Genomic DNA, 17188 nt, shown 5'->3' on the forward strand with positions numbered 1-17188 from the left:
GAGGGTTGATTCAGAAGTCATGCAAACAATTTTTTTTCCAGCAAAGGTGACAACAGGAAACGTGTAATACATGTATTTGAAGATATGCTAATGCTACCGGGAGATGGGGTATGGGTGAATCAACCTGGCCGTAATCATGCTCCATATTTCTGACAGCGGTGCGTAATGGAAGTAATTAAAGTGGAAAAGCGTTCGTGACTTGTCCGGCTCCATGGCTAAGTGGTCAGTGTGCTGGCCTTTGGTCACAGGTGTTGCGGGTTCAATTCCCGGCGTCAAATAGAAAGATGATAGTATGAGTAGGCCTACATGGGGGCAATGAAAACAACTTTAGCCCATGGAGTGATGACGTAGAGTATGTGTATAGTTTCGGAACGACGTGAAAATTACGATACAGTAACAGTTTCATTCATAAACTACTTAACTCTCAGATAAAATGGTCTGAATTACTGGAGAAGGTGAACATTAATGTTCCTCCTAGATGCAGGAGATTTAATCAGTCGTTTGAAACTAATTGGCATTGAACAAATTATGGCTTCCATAGTCCAATACAGAGAACGATGAGAAGTGCTAGTAAGTTAGAGATTGATACTTTGACTGTTAACACTCACTGATTGTAAATATTGCCAGAAAAATGAATGCGTTAAGTTCATAACTGTTAGAAAACCTATAATATTGTATTCATAATTTCATTTACTATTACAATATCATTATTTCTTGATTATGAACACCTCTAAGTTAATTTAACATGGTTTTATGCCGTCAGTAAAGTATTGTTATTTACTGTTGAGCTGAACTTGTCCTGGCGCACTCTCTGCACCAAAATCCATACGCGATTTCATTTCACTTCCATCTTACTTCCAAGTCGAAGAAGCCATTGCTTGGCAAACGCTTTGCAAACATACAAGATATCGTACGATCATTTCGACGTGAGATGTCAACCTAGGAGATTACTGCGAAGGATGATTGTAGACAGGTTATACCAGAACAAAACAAACAAATGATGATCTCAAAATGTCCTGTTTGTCATCTTACCTTTCCTACCCTATGTTGTGTCACCTTTAAAAATCCTTTGCAGCACACTTTCAAAAATAATTGATACCTTTCCCGGGACGGAGCTTATTCGAGAGAAAGAAAATAATTGCCATGACTTGTGCATCATCCCTCGTATTATGACGACTTTCCAACGGGAATTGCTCCGCTGTCCGTCACTGACTGTTATGCGAAAACTGTGACAGACGAATGAACAGTGATCTGCTACAGTGCCATCTGTTGTTGTCTGCTTGAAGGTCAAAAACTATTTTTGTGGTTCTTGAACGGGTGTAAATTGCCATACGTGCACGAGAGAATTCCACTCAGCTCACTTGTTGCTGTCTTGTTTCAGCCTGTTGCTGGCGGCCTTCCTGATCGTGGTTGTAGCCTCCACAGTGTACGACACCACGATTGCTCACATCACAGCCGAAGGCAAGGAGGGTGAGTATTATACCTTGCATTTATACTTTAATTTCCCTTCTTTCAGTCTATGTCATAAATAAAACAAGAGGTCTCCTCCTGAATCTCATTTCCTCTACAAAGAAGTGTCCTATTCTCTATTTACATCAGAAGGCCACAGTTGGTCCGCCTTTGTGGTGTAGTGGTTAGTGTGATTAGCTGCCAACCCCGGAGGCCCGGCTTCGATTCCCTTCTCAGCCATCCTGGTAGTGGTTTTCTGTGGTTTGCCACTTCTCCTCCAGGCAAATGCGGGGATGGTACCTAACTTAAGGCCACGACCGCTTCCTTCCCTCTTCCTTGTCTATGCCTTCCAAACTTCCCATCCCTCCACAAGGCCCCTTTTTAGCATAGCAGGTGAGGCCGCCTGGGCGAGGTACTGGTCATCCTCCCCGGTTGTATTCCCCGACCGAGAGTCTGAAACTCCAGGACATTGCCCTTGAGGCGGCAGAGGTGGGATCTCTCGCTGAGTCCGAGGGAAAAACCGACCCTGGAGGGTAAACAGATGATGATGAAGAAGAAGGCCAGAGTTGACAACTTAGCCAGTAGCGGCGCTAAGGAGCTCGCCCCCCATTCCCCCGCAATAAATGAAAATTGGCCCCTCGTTTCCCGATAAGGAACGATACAAGTTTATTTCGTAGTACAGGGTTGTATATTATTACAATGAAGAGCTAATAATAATAATGTTATTGGCTTTACGTGGCACTAACTACTTTGACGGTTTTCGGAGACGAGGTGCCGGAATTTAGTCCCACAGGAGTTCTTTTACGTGCCGGTAAATCTACCGACACGAGGCTGACGTATGTGAGCACCTTCAAATACCGCCGTACTTAGCCAGGATCGAACCCGCCAATTTCGGAGGTCAGAAGGCCAGCACCTCAACCACCTGAGCCACTCAGCCCGGCGCAATGAAGAACAACGACGCAACGATAATAATAATAATAATAATAATAATAATAACAATAATAATAATAATAATAATAATAAAAATAAAAATTATAAATATCTGCACTCATCTTACCTGAGAGTTTCACTGGGATTAACCCCTGCCTGCGAGCCGGCGAGCTAAAACTTGTAGGCGTTTAAGTGCCGGGTGCAAACTAGGAGAATCCCTTACCTCAAGGGCCACACACAAAACAGGCCAGTTCATCAAACGGTCTTCCTTCATAGCATAAAAATAAAGGCTACTCTTTCACAGTTTCATTATCTGTCGTCATTCGTCAACTAAGAGAAAAGTACCCTTTCCCCACGCATTACAAATTTATGATACCATGATCTCGTAACATCAAATCCAAGTAACATGTTTTCCTCACGTGACTGCTAGCTCCTGATAAGAAATACGGAATAGCTCGGAGACAGATTGGAGTACAAATTTAAAAAAAACGTAAAATGGATAAAACACAAAATTCCGCTATAATAAATCTAGAATTCCGCCAAAAAATCCGCTGTCCGCTAAATGATATAATTCTCCGCCGAGAGTCTTCTAATTCCGCCAAATTTAGCGGAAAATCCGCTAAGTTGGCAACACTGTTTCTAAATAATGATGCTTATTGACATTCGCTCAGGTATACTCTTATTTTTGCTTGTAGTTAGGCGACCCTTGACATTGGTATGGGAGAATGGTGATATATAAAGAGCGTTGAGGCCATAAAGTGGTAAATCTGACCTAAGCCTAACTGGCTCCTGCCCGCAATTAGTTGAAGAAAGGAACAAAGGTCAATACGTCGGTAGTCGTCGCAAGAGAAAAATCCCTCATAAACCTGTGACTGTAGGAGTTCAGGTGCCGGGTGTCAGGCCTATTGTGTTATGTTAACAGATCTATCTGTTTCAATATCGTTGGTGTAATATACTGTAGGTAAATATTTATAATATCCGCGGATAACCATCTGCGGATACGGAGCGGATGTTATTTTGTATATCCCCGCAGGGCTCTAGTTATCGCACCCTCTCTGACTATTGGGTTCTCAGAACTGGCTAATTACTTCAAAAGCCTTGCTAATTGTTGTGAGTGGCATCAAGGGATGGTTATTATTAGAACAGGTTGGGAAACCCTCGTTCTTTCAGAAATAACTACCGTACTCCTGTTGACGGAAGAAACTCTGCACTACGACGGTCTAAGTTTGGAATAACCCTCTGTAATACAAATGATACTGTGTTGTGTGCTGTAGTTTTATCAACATGTAAAATCACTCTCCAACTACTGAATTAAGAAACAGTCACGGCCCCTCACAAGGGGTCCTTATCGCCACCACTCAACTTAGCCCATTTGGGACTAAATCTAGCGTCCGTGATTTCCTTGTGGCCTAGTTGATTAAAAAGATCCCATTTAGGTCATTTTCGCAAAATTGACGGTATACTTCGGAGTTCTTTTGACTTCAACTCTTTTAGCACAGTAGATAGAAACCCTCTTTCATGTTCTTGGTTTCTGCGCGAAAGGGGACCTATTGAGCAATAACAGGCACCATGGGGTCAGCAGGAGTATTGCAGAACTTCTGAAAACATCTGGCAGACTTGACGTCTTTGAAGAAGTGCGCTCTATCTCCAGCGATGGATCCGGTAAACGTGTTGATATTGTCGCAGAAACATCGGCGTTGTTATTGATCCAACAATAAGGTTTGAGAGTAACAGTTCACAGGCCAGAGAAGTTGATTCCGAAAAGAAGAGACACTACGAACACTTATAAGTATTTTGAAGAAAAGTATCACACACCCACCAGTTGCTGGGAGGTGATTGCGGTGCTCTTCTGTGCTCGAGGATCTGTAACAAAATTTTCCGTTAATTTCATCCTTCGTTCTGGTTTTAATGTTTCGTTTTTAAAATATATTTGTTTAGATGTTTTACATAATTCATCGCCAATGGTAGATCACCATTCATATGTTATATGTAAAGAAAAATAAAGTTATCGTGATCGGGGATAGCTGTACAACAGGGGAAATTAAAAATTAAAAATGTTATCCTTTTTTCTGGTGGGGCATTATGTGCATTATGTCTTCTGGTATAGGCTAGAACATTTTTTTTTTTACTTTGATTGATTTGTCCCAGTTTTATCCTTGGCTTTAACAAAATGAAAGTGACTGAGGTATGAGCGATGCTAGTAATGGTATTCCTTATGCAGCCAGTCCCTGCTACGAATTGTGTGAAAATGTTGCTCATAGGATCGGTTGATGCATGCATTTCAGTGGGCTTGGCACACTGATATGTAATGGCAACTTCTGGCTCGGTGAGGAAAGCAACAGGAAACTACTTCCCTCCTCATTCCCCTCGTTCGTCTCTTCAGTGATGCCTAGGCCATCTATGAAAGCTGACGGCGGAGGTGCTGATGATCCAATCAGCCTTATGGCTGAGGACTAAACATACATACAACAAAGCTACAACGTGTACAGAACTCTTGCATTCGATATGCCTTCCAGCTCCGACATGATGCTCATATAACACCATACTACAAAAAGTTGGGATGGCTACGTTTAAATGACCGTAGAAAAATGCACCAAATGACCCTTATCTATCAGTTGCTTTCCTCAAACAGCCCCACCTACCTGTCGTCCAATTTTAGGCTTCTTTCTTCGTTCCACGAAATTAACACTCGTTCCGGATCACTACTTGAAATAGCACCGCATCGAACGAATACCTACAGCCATTCATTTCTGGTCTCCGCTACGGGGTTATGGAATACGATCCCGGATGATATTAAAAAGTCTTGCTCGTCTAGGACATTTAAAACAGCCTACCGTAAATTCCTCCAGAGTACATACAGTTGACTCGAATGAATGTAAGAGTGAATGACGTGTGAATGAAACCAAAAATGACGTACTAGATTTAAGTTCTTAGGCTATCCAATTTATGTTCATACTACTCTCATTTAAGGCTATAGACTGTTCATAGAAATAGACTACATAGTAACATTGATTTTAGTTCACTCAGATCGTAACATACTAGTTAATTTATTTTAGCCTTATATTTGAATAAGTTTTTCTTTAAGCTAGTTGTAGGTGTATTCTTTAGGTTATAAGTTGATATATATATTTTTTTGTTATTATCCACTCTCTATTTATCCTATAATTTTTCATCAGTAGTAACCTTAATTAATTGCATTATTGTAATTCCTTATCTGACATACATATGTCAATAACAGTAATTGATTACAATGATACTTTAGATTAATACTGTAAAAATAAAAAATTGTATGTGGTTAAGTGTAAGAGAGGGCCAAGAGCCCTAACTTCGCCACTTAATAAAGACACAAATAAATAAATAAATAAACCTCATTTTATCCTAAGATAAATAGTGTGAATACTAGTATCTATTTGATGCTGACACCGTACAGTACCCCTTGTTCTAGGGCAGCTATCCCTTGTCGATTTTCTCTCTCTCTCTCTCTCTAAGTGGCTCTTACCACATTGTCTCGGGTAATACGCACTTGCTCCTCGAAGGCTATTTTACTCGGAAATATTGGTAGAGGGGCCGGTTTGTTACAATATGGCGTTAACGTCTGCGTTGTATTGCGAAGCCACTGATTGGATTGTTATAGCTGCGATTGGCATTGCTGCATGTTGTCCCTGGATGGCTAGTGGCTTCCCTAATCTTGCTGAGGTGGCTACTGGTAATTCGTGTGCTCGAACGTGTTTGCCTTACACGGGGTCCTCTGTGGAGCAGTGGTTTCTTCACATTTCGGGTGCGTTTGACAGGGTACGGCACCAAGGTATCATCTACAAGCTCCTACAAGGTAATTCAGACAGGCAGTTTCAGGTAGAAGTTTACAAATCCATGTCCGACCTTGGTACCGTAGCGGCGGGAGTCCCACAGGGTGGACTTGTCTGTCTGTTAGGTCATCAGCCCAGAGGCTGGTTGGATCCTCAAATAGCACCTCCAAAGGTTATGCGGTTAGAATGAAACAGCAAAAACCAATGGCAGCACCAAAATGAGGCGTACTAGACAAGACGAGGAGTGAGGTAGTTTGCAATTGCTTTCCTCACTGGGTCAGAAAGTGCTATTGCAGCACGGCTGACCCTATGAGCAACACCTTTCATAACACTTAGATGCACTAGTCGTGCTCTGAATGTCATTACTCAGGACCACCCAAACCCCAGCAGCTTCCATATTGTCACAGCCATGGATGAGACTGGGACTTCGGTGGAAGCTACACTTTACTCTAGCCTGTGCCAAGAGATGGATACAAAAGTACTGTATCCATCAAGAAATGGCAGCAGGCAAACGGTGGACTTATCTCCCCAATTTTATTTAACTCATATATGTCGGACATACCCCGTTCAACGCACGCGGAAGTCTACGTGCACACTGATGGCAAAGCAATCTCCTCTGTCTCATGGCAAACTCCCAGAATAGAAAATTATCTTCAAGAAGCCTCGTCCACTTTCGAACCTTGTCTTCACAACAGGCAAATGCTGGTGCTGTACCTTAATTAAGGCCAAGGTTGCTTCCTCCCCACTCCTAGCCCTTTCCTACCCGATCGCAGCGCGACGTAAAGCAAATTGTAAAAAATAAAATTGAAATAAAGGTCATGCGAACTTTTGCTCATTCACTATTCTTGTACCACTTAGGTAGAATAGAGGAGAAGAGATCAGTGACTGTCCAATTAAAAAGTGTGTAAACCTGTTAAGTGTTGACTATACTGTAAAATGAATTTGTCTGTTGTAGCCAATGCGTTCGTGGCCTTCTCCGTGTACAAGAACTGTCGGTCACTGTTTAATATTTCGTCACGAGGTCAGATGGCCAGTGTCCATGGTATCAAGTTCCTCAGTATGATGTGGATTGTGCTCTTTCACAAGTACAGCGTCATGGTGGAGACGCCCAATGTCAACAGTGACGCCGTCCTAGAAGGCGTGAGTATACAATTCTATTGCACGCAGTGGACATACAGTAGTTATTTATTTATCTTACGGCTAGTACACAGTGTTAGAAGTCACATACAAAAATAAGATAATAAAGACGTACCTGAAAAAAGACAGAACAATCAACCAAACTCATGGAGAGCTCACAAATTTAAATCTAAATTGTCCAACCACTGAATAGTCTCATTTGTTGCCCACATAAAATCTTCCAATGGCCCCAAGTGTGATCCCTTGGGCACTCTGTGGCGATATGCCGAATGGTCTGTTTTTCCTCACCACAGTCGCAGTCATGAGAGGATCTCATACTCCACTTATGTAGTGATGAGCCACAACGTCCATGATTGGTGCGAACTCTATTGAGGACAACTCAGGTTTTCTTTGGAGATTATAGCCAGCTGGTGGATGCTGCCTGCCACTCAATTGGAGCTGTGTCGTCCCACTCCAGTTGCCACTCAAGAAATCCGTTACAGGACCTATTGATGAGCTGCATGGCAGTTTGAACGAAATGAGATCTTGATTTCAGACGTCCAAACATATCAGCCAAATCTTCATGGATGCGGAGAAATAGGTTCGTTAATATTTTCCTAAACTCATTACACAGAATATTTTGTCTTCGTATTCTTGGAGGTGGTATGTAAGTGAACACTGGCAACTAAAAATGTTCAGCGTGTGGTCGACAGAATCGTAGTAGATGAGGATAAACTTGTTCTCAAAATTAACGCCGACAAGACCATGGTGGTAGCCATTTCCAGAACACGTAACACGCACATTGTTATGGTCATTATTTATAGGAAACCAGTTGAACAAGTGCGGAATTTTAAGTATCTTGGCTGCTGGATTACTGAGGACTTAGACTCGGATTTAGATATCCGTGTACGAATAGAAATAGCTCGTACTAGCTTTCTGAAAATGATAACTGTTGTGTGAGAGAAGCTTCAGCTTGGAGACACGTCACAACTTCGTCAGATGCTATGCATCAGTGCTTCTGTACGGCGCTGAAACACGGACTCTTAAAAGTAACACCATTAAAATAATAAATGCCTTCGAGATGTCGGTGTTCCATAGGGTGTTACCGATCTCGTGGACTAAGCACGTCTCCAGTGCTGTCGTACTCAGGAGAGAACGAATGCTGATGGGTACAATCAAGAAAAGAAAGTCAGCCTACCTTGGGAATGTTATGAGGAATGATAAGTAAAACCTACTAAAACTGATCATGCAGGGTAGAACTGATGGACGTAGCGGTCAAAGGAAACACTGTTGGCTGAAGAACTTACGTGATTGGACAGGACTAGATTCTGATAGACCAGTGGCTGCCGGCCCATAAGGTCACAGTGTCACGTGTCCTCCCAATAAACGTCACTGTTTTATCTTTCACTTCTCAATACAGGATACGGGTTTTAAGCTCATTATTATTATTATTATAATAAGCTCATGAGGAAGGTGGCTAGTACTTCTAAACTATGAAATCTGGCTTCGGGATAGAGCGCAAAAACCGATCACATCCTGCATCTGACCGAAGAGCAGATGTTTAAAGTACATGGTCTTCAAACGTTGCCGCTGGCTATGTTTCTTGGAGAATAGGACGAATGTAATGTAAGCCTCGGTCACAAGCAAACTGTATCCGAGAACTGTAGTAGGTAGGTGTCTGCAAAAAGAGAAGCTACACACAGTAAATCGACTTGTATTCCCAGATGTCCCGTAGTTGAAAATGATATTATAAGCATGCCAATGGCGTATTATCTGTCCTGTCCTGCCGAGCGGTAAAGTAGGGAAGTAAAATGTAGGTGCGAACTCTGCCCCGCAACTCCCGAAATAAAATATGGATTAACTTCACTGTCCTTTATTACCCAGGACGACTATGTACACTATTTACAAGTTCATTTACAGATTCTGAATAAGTCGGTCTGACGAGAGCTTGCTTCACGAGCCTACCCTACGGCTACACGCTAAGTCCGAATTTTGCCCTGCGGCACTTATGTACAACTTCACTGACACGACTGACTGCTCGAAAGAGCCTGGTCCTACTTGTACGAATTACTGGTCAAGAGGGAGCCCCGTGCCACCTTGGCTTAGGGTTATATCTACTCTCCTAGAAGCAAAGATCGGTCCCTTCCCACTACCTTAGGGGTTGGGTCCATGGGCGTTACCTAGCTGCTCGCCTTGTAGGTGGCACCCTCAATTACTATTCTGAACTAATTGTCTCAGTAGGTGCTGGCCTCTGAGCACTACTGTCTCTGTCCTACCCTTGCGCTCTTGTTTCCTTGTCTCTACTAGAGTACAACTGTACTGGCTTTGTGCTCCTTGTCGGCGAGCCACCGGGTCCTAAACCAACTATTAGACTCCGCTTGTCAATACACAAACAAGCAAACATCCGCTTGTTGTCAACATGTTATTGTAGGCGCGTTTCGCAAACTCTCTGCGTGACTAAGATTCTCTACTACTAGTAACTTACGGAAATGTTCCTTCTTCTTTCCAATTAGTAGATGGGCGAGCTTAAGGTCAGACGAGCACATGGCAACTCACTGAACTTGGGTCCGGGAGAGCGCCCGTATGAATCGCACGTAAATAACAAGCACATAAAATAACGCATAATAAAAGTAAAATAATTTCTCACCTTGTCACAGACAATGTTGAAAATGTCCTACACCTGCATCTACACGTTTCTGGATTCATCTAAGGAAGTTTTCATTATACGCATTAGTTCATCTACCGAGATAGCCTCACTTTCTCTCGTGATAATATCTTGTTTGAGTTCATCTAGAATGGGAGAATGGGAGTGTTGGCGGCGTAACTGCAGACATGATAATAGGGCCTATAGTTTTTGAAACCACAATCAATGGGCAGAGATTCAGGAATGACATTCTCGTACCACTTTTTAACAATTAACGGGCTGTGAATACCAGTCTGGATATTTCCAGCAAGACTCGGCAACCACGCATACGGCTAAATAGTCATTAAGTTTAACTGAGGAAATTTTTGACAACAGGGTAATTAGTAAACCATTGTGGCCTGAAAGATCCTCAGACCTTACGGTTTGCGATTTTTATTTATGTGTAAAATTGAAAAATAAGGTTTATGCAACAAACCCTCACACTCTACATGAACTAATGCGTATGAATGAAAATTTCCTTAGATGAAGCCAGAAATGTGTAGATGCAAGTGGAGAACATTTTCAACATCTTCTGTGACAAGGTGAGAAATTATTTTACTCTGATTATGCGTTACTATGTGAGCTTGTTATTTACACGCGATTCTTGCAGGCGCTCTCCCGGCCCCAAGCTCAGCGAGTTGCCATGTGCTCGTCAGACGTTCAGCTCGCCCATCTACCCGCTGCGCTGTGCCAGCCCCACTTTGAGTGAAAGACCGTGTATGTATGTGTGTGTGTTGGCGCGCGCGCGCGCTTGTATATATATTACCCTGCTTTGTATATAAAAATAACGTGACCTTCCTATACGAAACTTCAGGAGCCGCCGCTGAAGTAGACTGGTGAGCACAGCCAAAAATCGTACAGACTTCGCTGTGATTGTGGCGAACCTTTAGTAATGGAGAAGGCACTGCAGGAAGCAGCAGCAGCAACAGCAGCAGAAGAAGAATAAGATTTTACTGTACCGCTGACAGTGGGCATTGTCTGCTTCAGGACTGTGTCAAACTTCTTAACATACTCAGCCGAACAGAAGAACAATACTCAGCTGAAGAATATACCAACCCCATTGCTAACGATCGAAGAGTGCATGCCAAGACACCCCATCAAGATCCCACAAGATCCCCCGAGTTTACTTGGCGGTCCGTTCGGCTCCATGGCTAAATTGTTAGCGAGCTGGCCTTTGGTCACAGGGTTCCTGGGTTCGATTCCCGGCAGGGTCGGGAATTTTAACCGTAATATCATCCTCATCACGACGCGCAGATCGCCTAAGGGCTTCAAATCTAAAGACCTGCATCTGGCGAGCCGAACTTGTCCTCGAACACTCCCAGCACTAAAAGCCATCCGCCATTTCATTTTACTTGGCGGTCCGACTAACTCTTGATATCTCCTGACCAGTGGTATGCAAACAAATGTAAAAGGGCATATAATAAACATTGTATACTGTATATCCTCTGTGGGTCAGTGGAAGTGTGTTGGTATTCGGATCCCATGATCACGAATTCAAACCAGGAAGATAGAAAAAATAAGTCCATTCGACACTCTATGGTGTACGATATCGGAATGCCTCTTGTGACACGTTTGGTGTTTATCGACGCAATTAATTAGAAAATACGCTTTAGATCCCCCAAGAGAAATCCAGTTTTACTCCGCAACCTGCTGGAGGAAAATGTAAATTGAAACGCATGCAGCCTAGATGGCGTTAATTCGAAATTTGAGCATTCAGTAGCTGATGCCATACAATTATTATTGTTATTAATTTAATTTCATTAACCGTTTACCCTCCAGTGGCCTGGAGCATGAGACTTTTAGTCAAGCCTAACCTGCTATGCTGAACAGGGGTCTTGTAAGGAATGAGAGGTTGGAAGGGGTGGACAAGGAAAGGAAGCAGCCGTATCGTAAAGTTGTGTACTATTCCAGCATTTGCCTGGAGGAGAAGTGGGGAACCACAGAAAACCTCTTCGAGGATGGCTGAGGTGGGAATCGAACCCCCTCTACTCAGTTGAACTCCCGAGGCTGAGTGGACCTCGTTCCAGTCCACATACCACTTTTCAAATTTCATGGCAGAGCCGGGAATCGAACCAGGGCCTCTGCGGGTGACAGCTGATCACACTAACCACTACAACACAGAGGCAATTATTATTATTATTATTATTATTATTATTATTATTATTATTATATTGGAGTTTACGTCCTAACTACTTTTGACGGTTTTCGGAGACGCCGCGGTGCCACAAGTTTGTCCCGCAGGAGTTCTTTTACGTGCCAGTAAATCTACCGACACGAGGCTGATGTATTTGAGCACCTTCAAATACAATCGGACTGAGGTTTAGGTCAGAAGGCCAATATCTCAACCGTCTGAGCCATTCATCCCAGCATTATTATTATTATTATTATTATTATTATTATTATTATTACCGTCTTTCTGTAGCTCGCAAAGGAATAGGAAGCGCCTGGGTTGAATGGGTAGACAAGCAGTATATAAAGTACAAGTTAAACGAACAAAATTCAATAAATTTTATTTATTTCTTCTCTAATAGACTTTGACTTAGTCACAAGTTAACAATATTTAAACGAGCCAGGTTGCTCGATAAACTTTACAACTTTGAAGCAATACTGGAGCCCGTCAGCTCCAGAAAACGAAATAAGAGCTAAGAAGTTCTGACACAGGTACACTGTGAGCCTATTAGCTCCTAACAGTCACAGTTATCAAGGGATTGAGCTCCCATTTACATGAACAAACAGTGATTGTGATTACTCTTAATAGGCCCGATTTGCTATCAAATACAGGCTAGCCTTAGCAATTGAGAAAGAGATCGCGGCTCCATTACTTTTCCGAACACGGGTCACAATCAATTTCACAATCATTTTACAGGATCAGCCCCACGATGAGCTTTTGATACAGACTTTCAAATTACATTAGGTTGAAGCACACAGATCTAGCTTGCTTACTTACTAAAGTTACCCTACAAGAAACTTATACACAGAGGCCAAAGGCCTATACTATTTGGCCACAGCAAAATGAGTTTTGGAAAGGAAATCTTTACTGCTGGCCGATATCTAATTAGAAAGGAAGCGGAGATCAAACACTCCAGAAAGAAAAGAACGAACCCTAAGTGGGCTAATGGCCCCATGAAGCAGAGGCTAATCCCATACTACGGGATGACTGCGCAGGAGAAAATTTAAAGGCGAAAAGCGCGAGTTCAACTTTAGTGTTAAAAAAGTCATCCAATTCAATTTGAATGGCAGAATTAAAAGGGTAACCACTCGTGCTCCTTCAAATTCAACCAATTTCCCATAAGGCAATAATTATTTAAGTCCGGAGACCTCCCTATATTACGATGAGAAAGGAAAGCCCTAACGGTTACATTTAAATTAAAACTGCAAAAACCTTCCCTGGACTTCACACGCAGTAAAGTATACTTAGATAAGTTTATTCCGTCATACCTTGTTAGTTGGGACTTCCTTCAGGCCGAAACACCCACTTCCAGCAATCCTCAAGAGGAACCCTTTCTCTCCTCCGTCACGACGTGCACACAATCACAACAGCAATACAAGGCACTGAGGGTGAAAATGCCTCAGCGTATATATAGAGAGAGATCCCGAAATATTTGGATGTTTACAATCCATGGATCAGATTGGATCGCTTCCATGAAGCAAGAGAGACACAGATTGGTCGGAAATATTACATTCTAGCGTAAGATAAGCTGATAGAATTAGATGAGGTGGTAGAGGAAGTATGTGCAACTTCGGAACTAAAAATAATAACACCAGCATGTTATCAAGTTTACAAACATAGAGATACAATCTTTCTTTCAGGATTAATTAGGGTTTTCCCCTCAGAGGTCTTTTATGTATCGATCTAAACACTGAAGGAAAAACTATTACATTATCTCCAAGTTCAGAGTTTGTAGCAAAGATGGACATAGTAGAGAGCAGTTCGTGGCATACTCAAAGAGAGACACTGTACCCCCGGTATAATAATAATTATTATTCCCCTGTTTCAGCTGAAGTATGACTGGACACAGATGCCTCTATCGAACGGTGGAAGTCTGGCTGTGAACACGTTCTTCGTAGTAAGCGGTTTACTGTTAACCTACGTATTCTTCCGTGATCGAGATGCGGATCGTCCATTCAACGTCATCAGCTTCTATGTGTACCGATATATAAGGTGAGTTGTGTTTCCCAAACCTTTTGTAAGCTCAACCATTCCCTTTCTCCTCCCCCATATCGTTATCTTCTGCCATCTAAATCAAAGCTACTCAGCTGGGCACGCGTTGAGGTTGTAGCTCATTCTATGTTAAGAAAGCAGTATTGTTCTTATGACAACAGGGTTGCCATATCGAACGGTTCTGTTCAACAGCATCACTGGAAAAAGGTCGCACATAAATTTGTGAAACTCAATACTTAAGTTCAAAATAAAAGGAGGAAGAAAGTAAGGAGCTCAACGGGACTGGGTTTAGAGGAGGCTTATTTTGGTTTCCACAGCAAGACGGGAAAAGAGTGGCAAAAATAAAATGCGCTTAAAAAACAACAGGTAAATAAGAAAACCAAGAGCGAATTTCTGTACCAGTACAAGTCATGCCGTGATGTATCGCTGCACACCACATCATCAAAATCTTCAGTTACAACCGCTGTACAGCACGATAATATTACATCACACCCGCAAATAGATGACTTTTCTTCTGCTTGCGATTCACAGCGTAACGGATTACGCGTTACACGTACCAGAGCAACTCGGAAGGAAAATGAAGGAAGGCAACAAAACGATGGCTGTTTCCGCCATTGTGCTTTCTCCCTGTGAATGTAAAGTAGGTATTTCAATAACTCACTAGAGGATCCTAGATTCGTTATAAATAGGTCAGATAACTCGTCTTGATACGCCTGTCGTAGTCATATTGTTTTACTTGTCCTTGCCAGTAGTTGTATGAATTTTTAATAGCGGTACATAATAACTGATTCATTCGTAATGCAGTTTATAACGCTTCCTTCCGAACAATATTCACTGTGCTTCGACCTTTCAGCCTGATCTGGATCTTAACATTTTCTAACGATCTTGTCCGAGATAGTTAAATACAGGCATCGTCAATCGAGAGCAAAATGCCTTCGGAGCCAGTTTGCTCCCCACTCTCGAGGAACGAGAGCGGCTTAGCGAGCAAGTAGGGGAAGAAGTAGTGGAAGTGCATGATGTAGTATGTACCGCCGGCCAGTGACGCAAGTACAGTACGGCCACGGTATGCAACCCCCCTGACTGCTGCTCTCTTGTCACGTGACAGACACTCGTCCCGAGCGGAGAAAGTAACACCGGCTCCTTAGAGCAACTACGTGATGACGCCTGGTTAAATATACAATAGGCCTTGGCTGAATACCGGTTCGTGTAAGTAGATACCCACTTTTTCAAGAGGTTGTCCCTGCGCTTTATTAATGGTAATGGTCATACAGAAGGCTACTCGACTTGATACCCTCCCGTCTGCGGGTACACCGATGTTTTCTATTAGCAGCATGTAATTAATTAGGAAACTTCTGCCATCTCTTAAGTATATTTAGAAGCTGGGGGAGGTCGGAGTATCAAAGAGTATATAGCACAGAATAATATTCTTCCATGATCAGAGGAAATTTATAATCTCTACCTTGGCAGGTAGTAATCAAACATGACTGCATACAATGACATTACTAATCCCTGTTGCTCACGGTAAAATTTTCTGTCAAATTTATTGTACAATAATTTAATTTTATAAAATTTCTGCTGCTCGCGGTCAAATTCAAGTTTTATAAAACCTTTGATAAAACTTTTCATAAAATAGGACATATTCCGTAAAATTAATTTTACGAAACGAACCAATCAGCGAAGCTGACATCACGATGATGCTGGCGCTACGTCGTGAGAAGTTTGTGAAGCTCAATTGTAAACAAACACTTCTTTCTAAAATGGCAGGATCCGGGTGGACTAAGGAAGCTGTTAGTGTTTTACTGGACGAATACCAGAAATATCCTTGTTTGTACGAAGTTAAAACGCCGCTTTACCACAACAGAAATGCAAGAAGAGAGGCAGAAAAAACAATCACCGAATTCCTACATGAATACTGGTCTTCTAACCTCAACTACTTTTCGACCAAGGACAGCAATCCTCTACCTTCTTGTCTTCTCTTGATTCAATCCCGAGTCCAGCATTTCCTGGAATTTCTGTTCTTCCTTTTTACACTGAACAACATATAATTGCAGCTAAAGCAGCAATTTTTACTTTGTTTGTTGGAGTCATACTCTCAAACATACTCTAAGTTGGACAGCTGATTCATGGTTTAAAAGTTTAGCGATAGATGGCAGCATGTACACAACTTAGTTCAGAAGTGTGTTCATAGATGGCCATCCCGATGCTTCCACGGAGTTTATGAAATAATTTTACCGTGAGCAACACAACTTGTTTTCACCAAATTTTTTATAAAATTAATTGTACAACAAATTTTACGAAACATTTTACCGTGAGCAATAGGCATAAGGATGAAAACCACACATATTAGGGTATTAATGAAAGTGTTAGTCGCTTAGCAACCTTCTAAGTGCAGAATGTATTGCGGGTTAGGGTAAGCCTTCGTTTGCAATTATTATTGGAGTGATTATTTAATGATTTGATTTTATGATTACTCAAAGTTGGCTGAACTTAGACACCTATATAAGTCTCACGATTCATCGGCAGGCAATCCCGGAGACAATAAAACAACAATGAAGCAAATCCATTAGAACGGACGGATAGATTTGCTAAAGCCGTTATTAGTACACTCTTTTAATACATAGATGAGCAAAAATTGTCTCATTCTTTTTCTTTCTTACACAATACAGTATGAAATACATTACAATATTCCTTAATTACGAAAGATTACAGGTGTCTAAGAGGAGGTGTAATCACTCCTTGTAGGATCAATACTGTTTTCTTAACATGGAATGATCTATAGTCCAGTGCGGCCAGGCTCGCTTGTCAATGTCGGAATCTTACGTACCAAGCGTGCGAGAGAGGGAACACTCGATACAGCACAGGAGCAGTAATATTCCATTGTGACTACGAAGCTCCCCTTGCACATTCAAAAAAATGTTGATTGGAGTACAGTATAAGAAAAAACAAGACACTAGAACAGCAAGAATAAACGTCCTTTGAAACATATTCGAGTTTAATTTATACTGCGTTCGATATTAATAGGCATGGCTTTATCTTCTCATA

At 42.0% G+C, this 17188-nt stretch overlaps 1 protein-coding gene across 1 annotated transcript in view; it reads left to right on the forward strand.

The window, feature by feature from the left end:
- The window catches only part of LOC136866546 (nose resistant to fluoxetine protein 6), a 155734-nt gene that overhangs the window by 97305 nt on the left and 41241 nt on the right, over nt 1-17188 (forward strand). The window contains exons 4-6 of the mRNA XM_067143614.2: nt 1382-1470; nt 7141-7325; nt 13983-14146. Coding sequence (XP_066999715.2) covers nt 1382-1470; nt 7141-7325; nt 13983-14146 — 438 coding nt within the window. The remainder of the gene's footprint in view (nt 1-1381; nt 1471-7140; nt 7326-13982; nt 14147-17188) is intronic.

The sequence above is a fragment of the Anabrus simplex genome, chromosome 3, assembly GCF_040414725.1.
Source record: "Anabrus simplex isolate iqAnaSimp1 chromosome 3, ASM4041472v1, whole genome shotgun sequence".
Taxonomy (NCBI): Eukaryota; Metazoa; Arthropoda; class Insecta; order Orthoptera; family Tettigoniidae; genus Anabrus; species Anabrus simplex.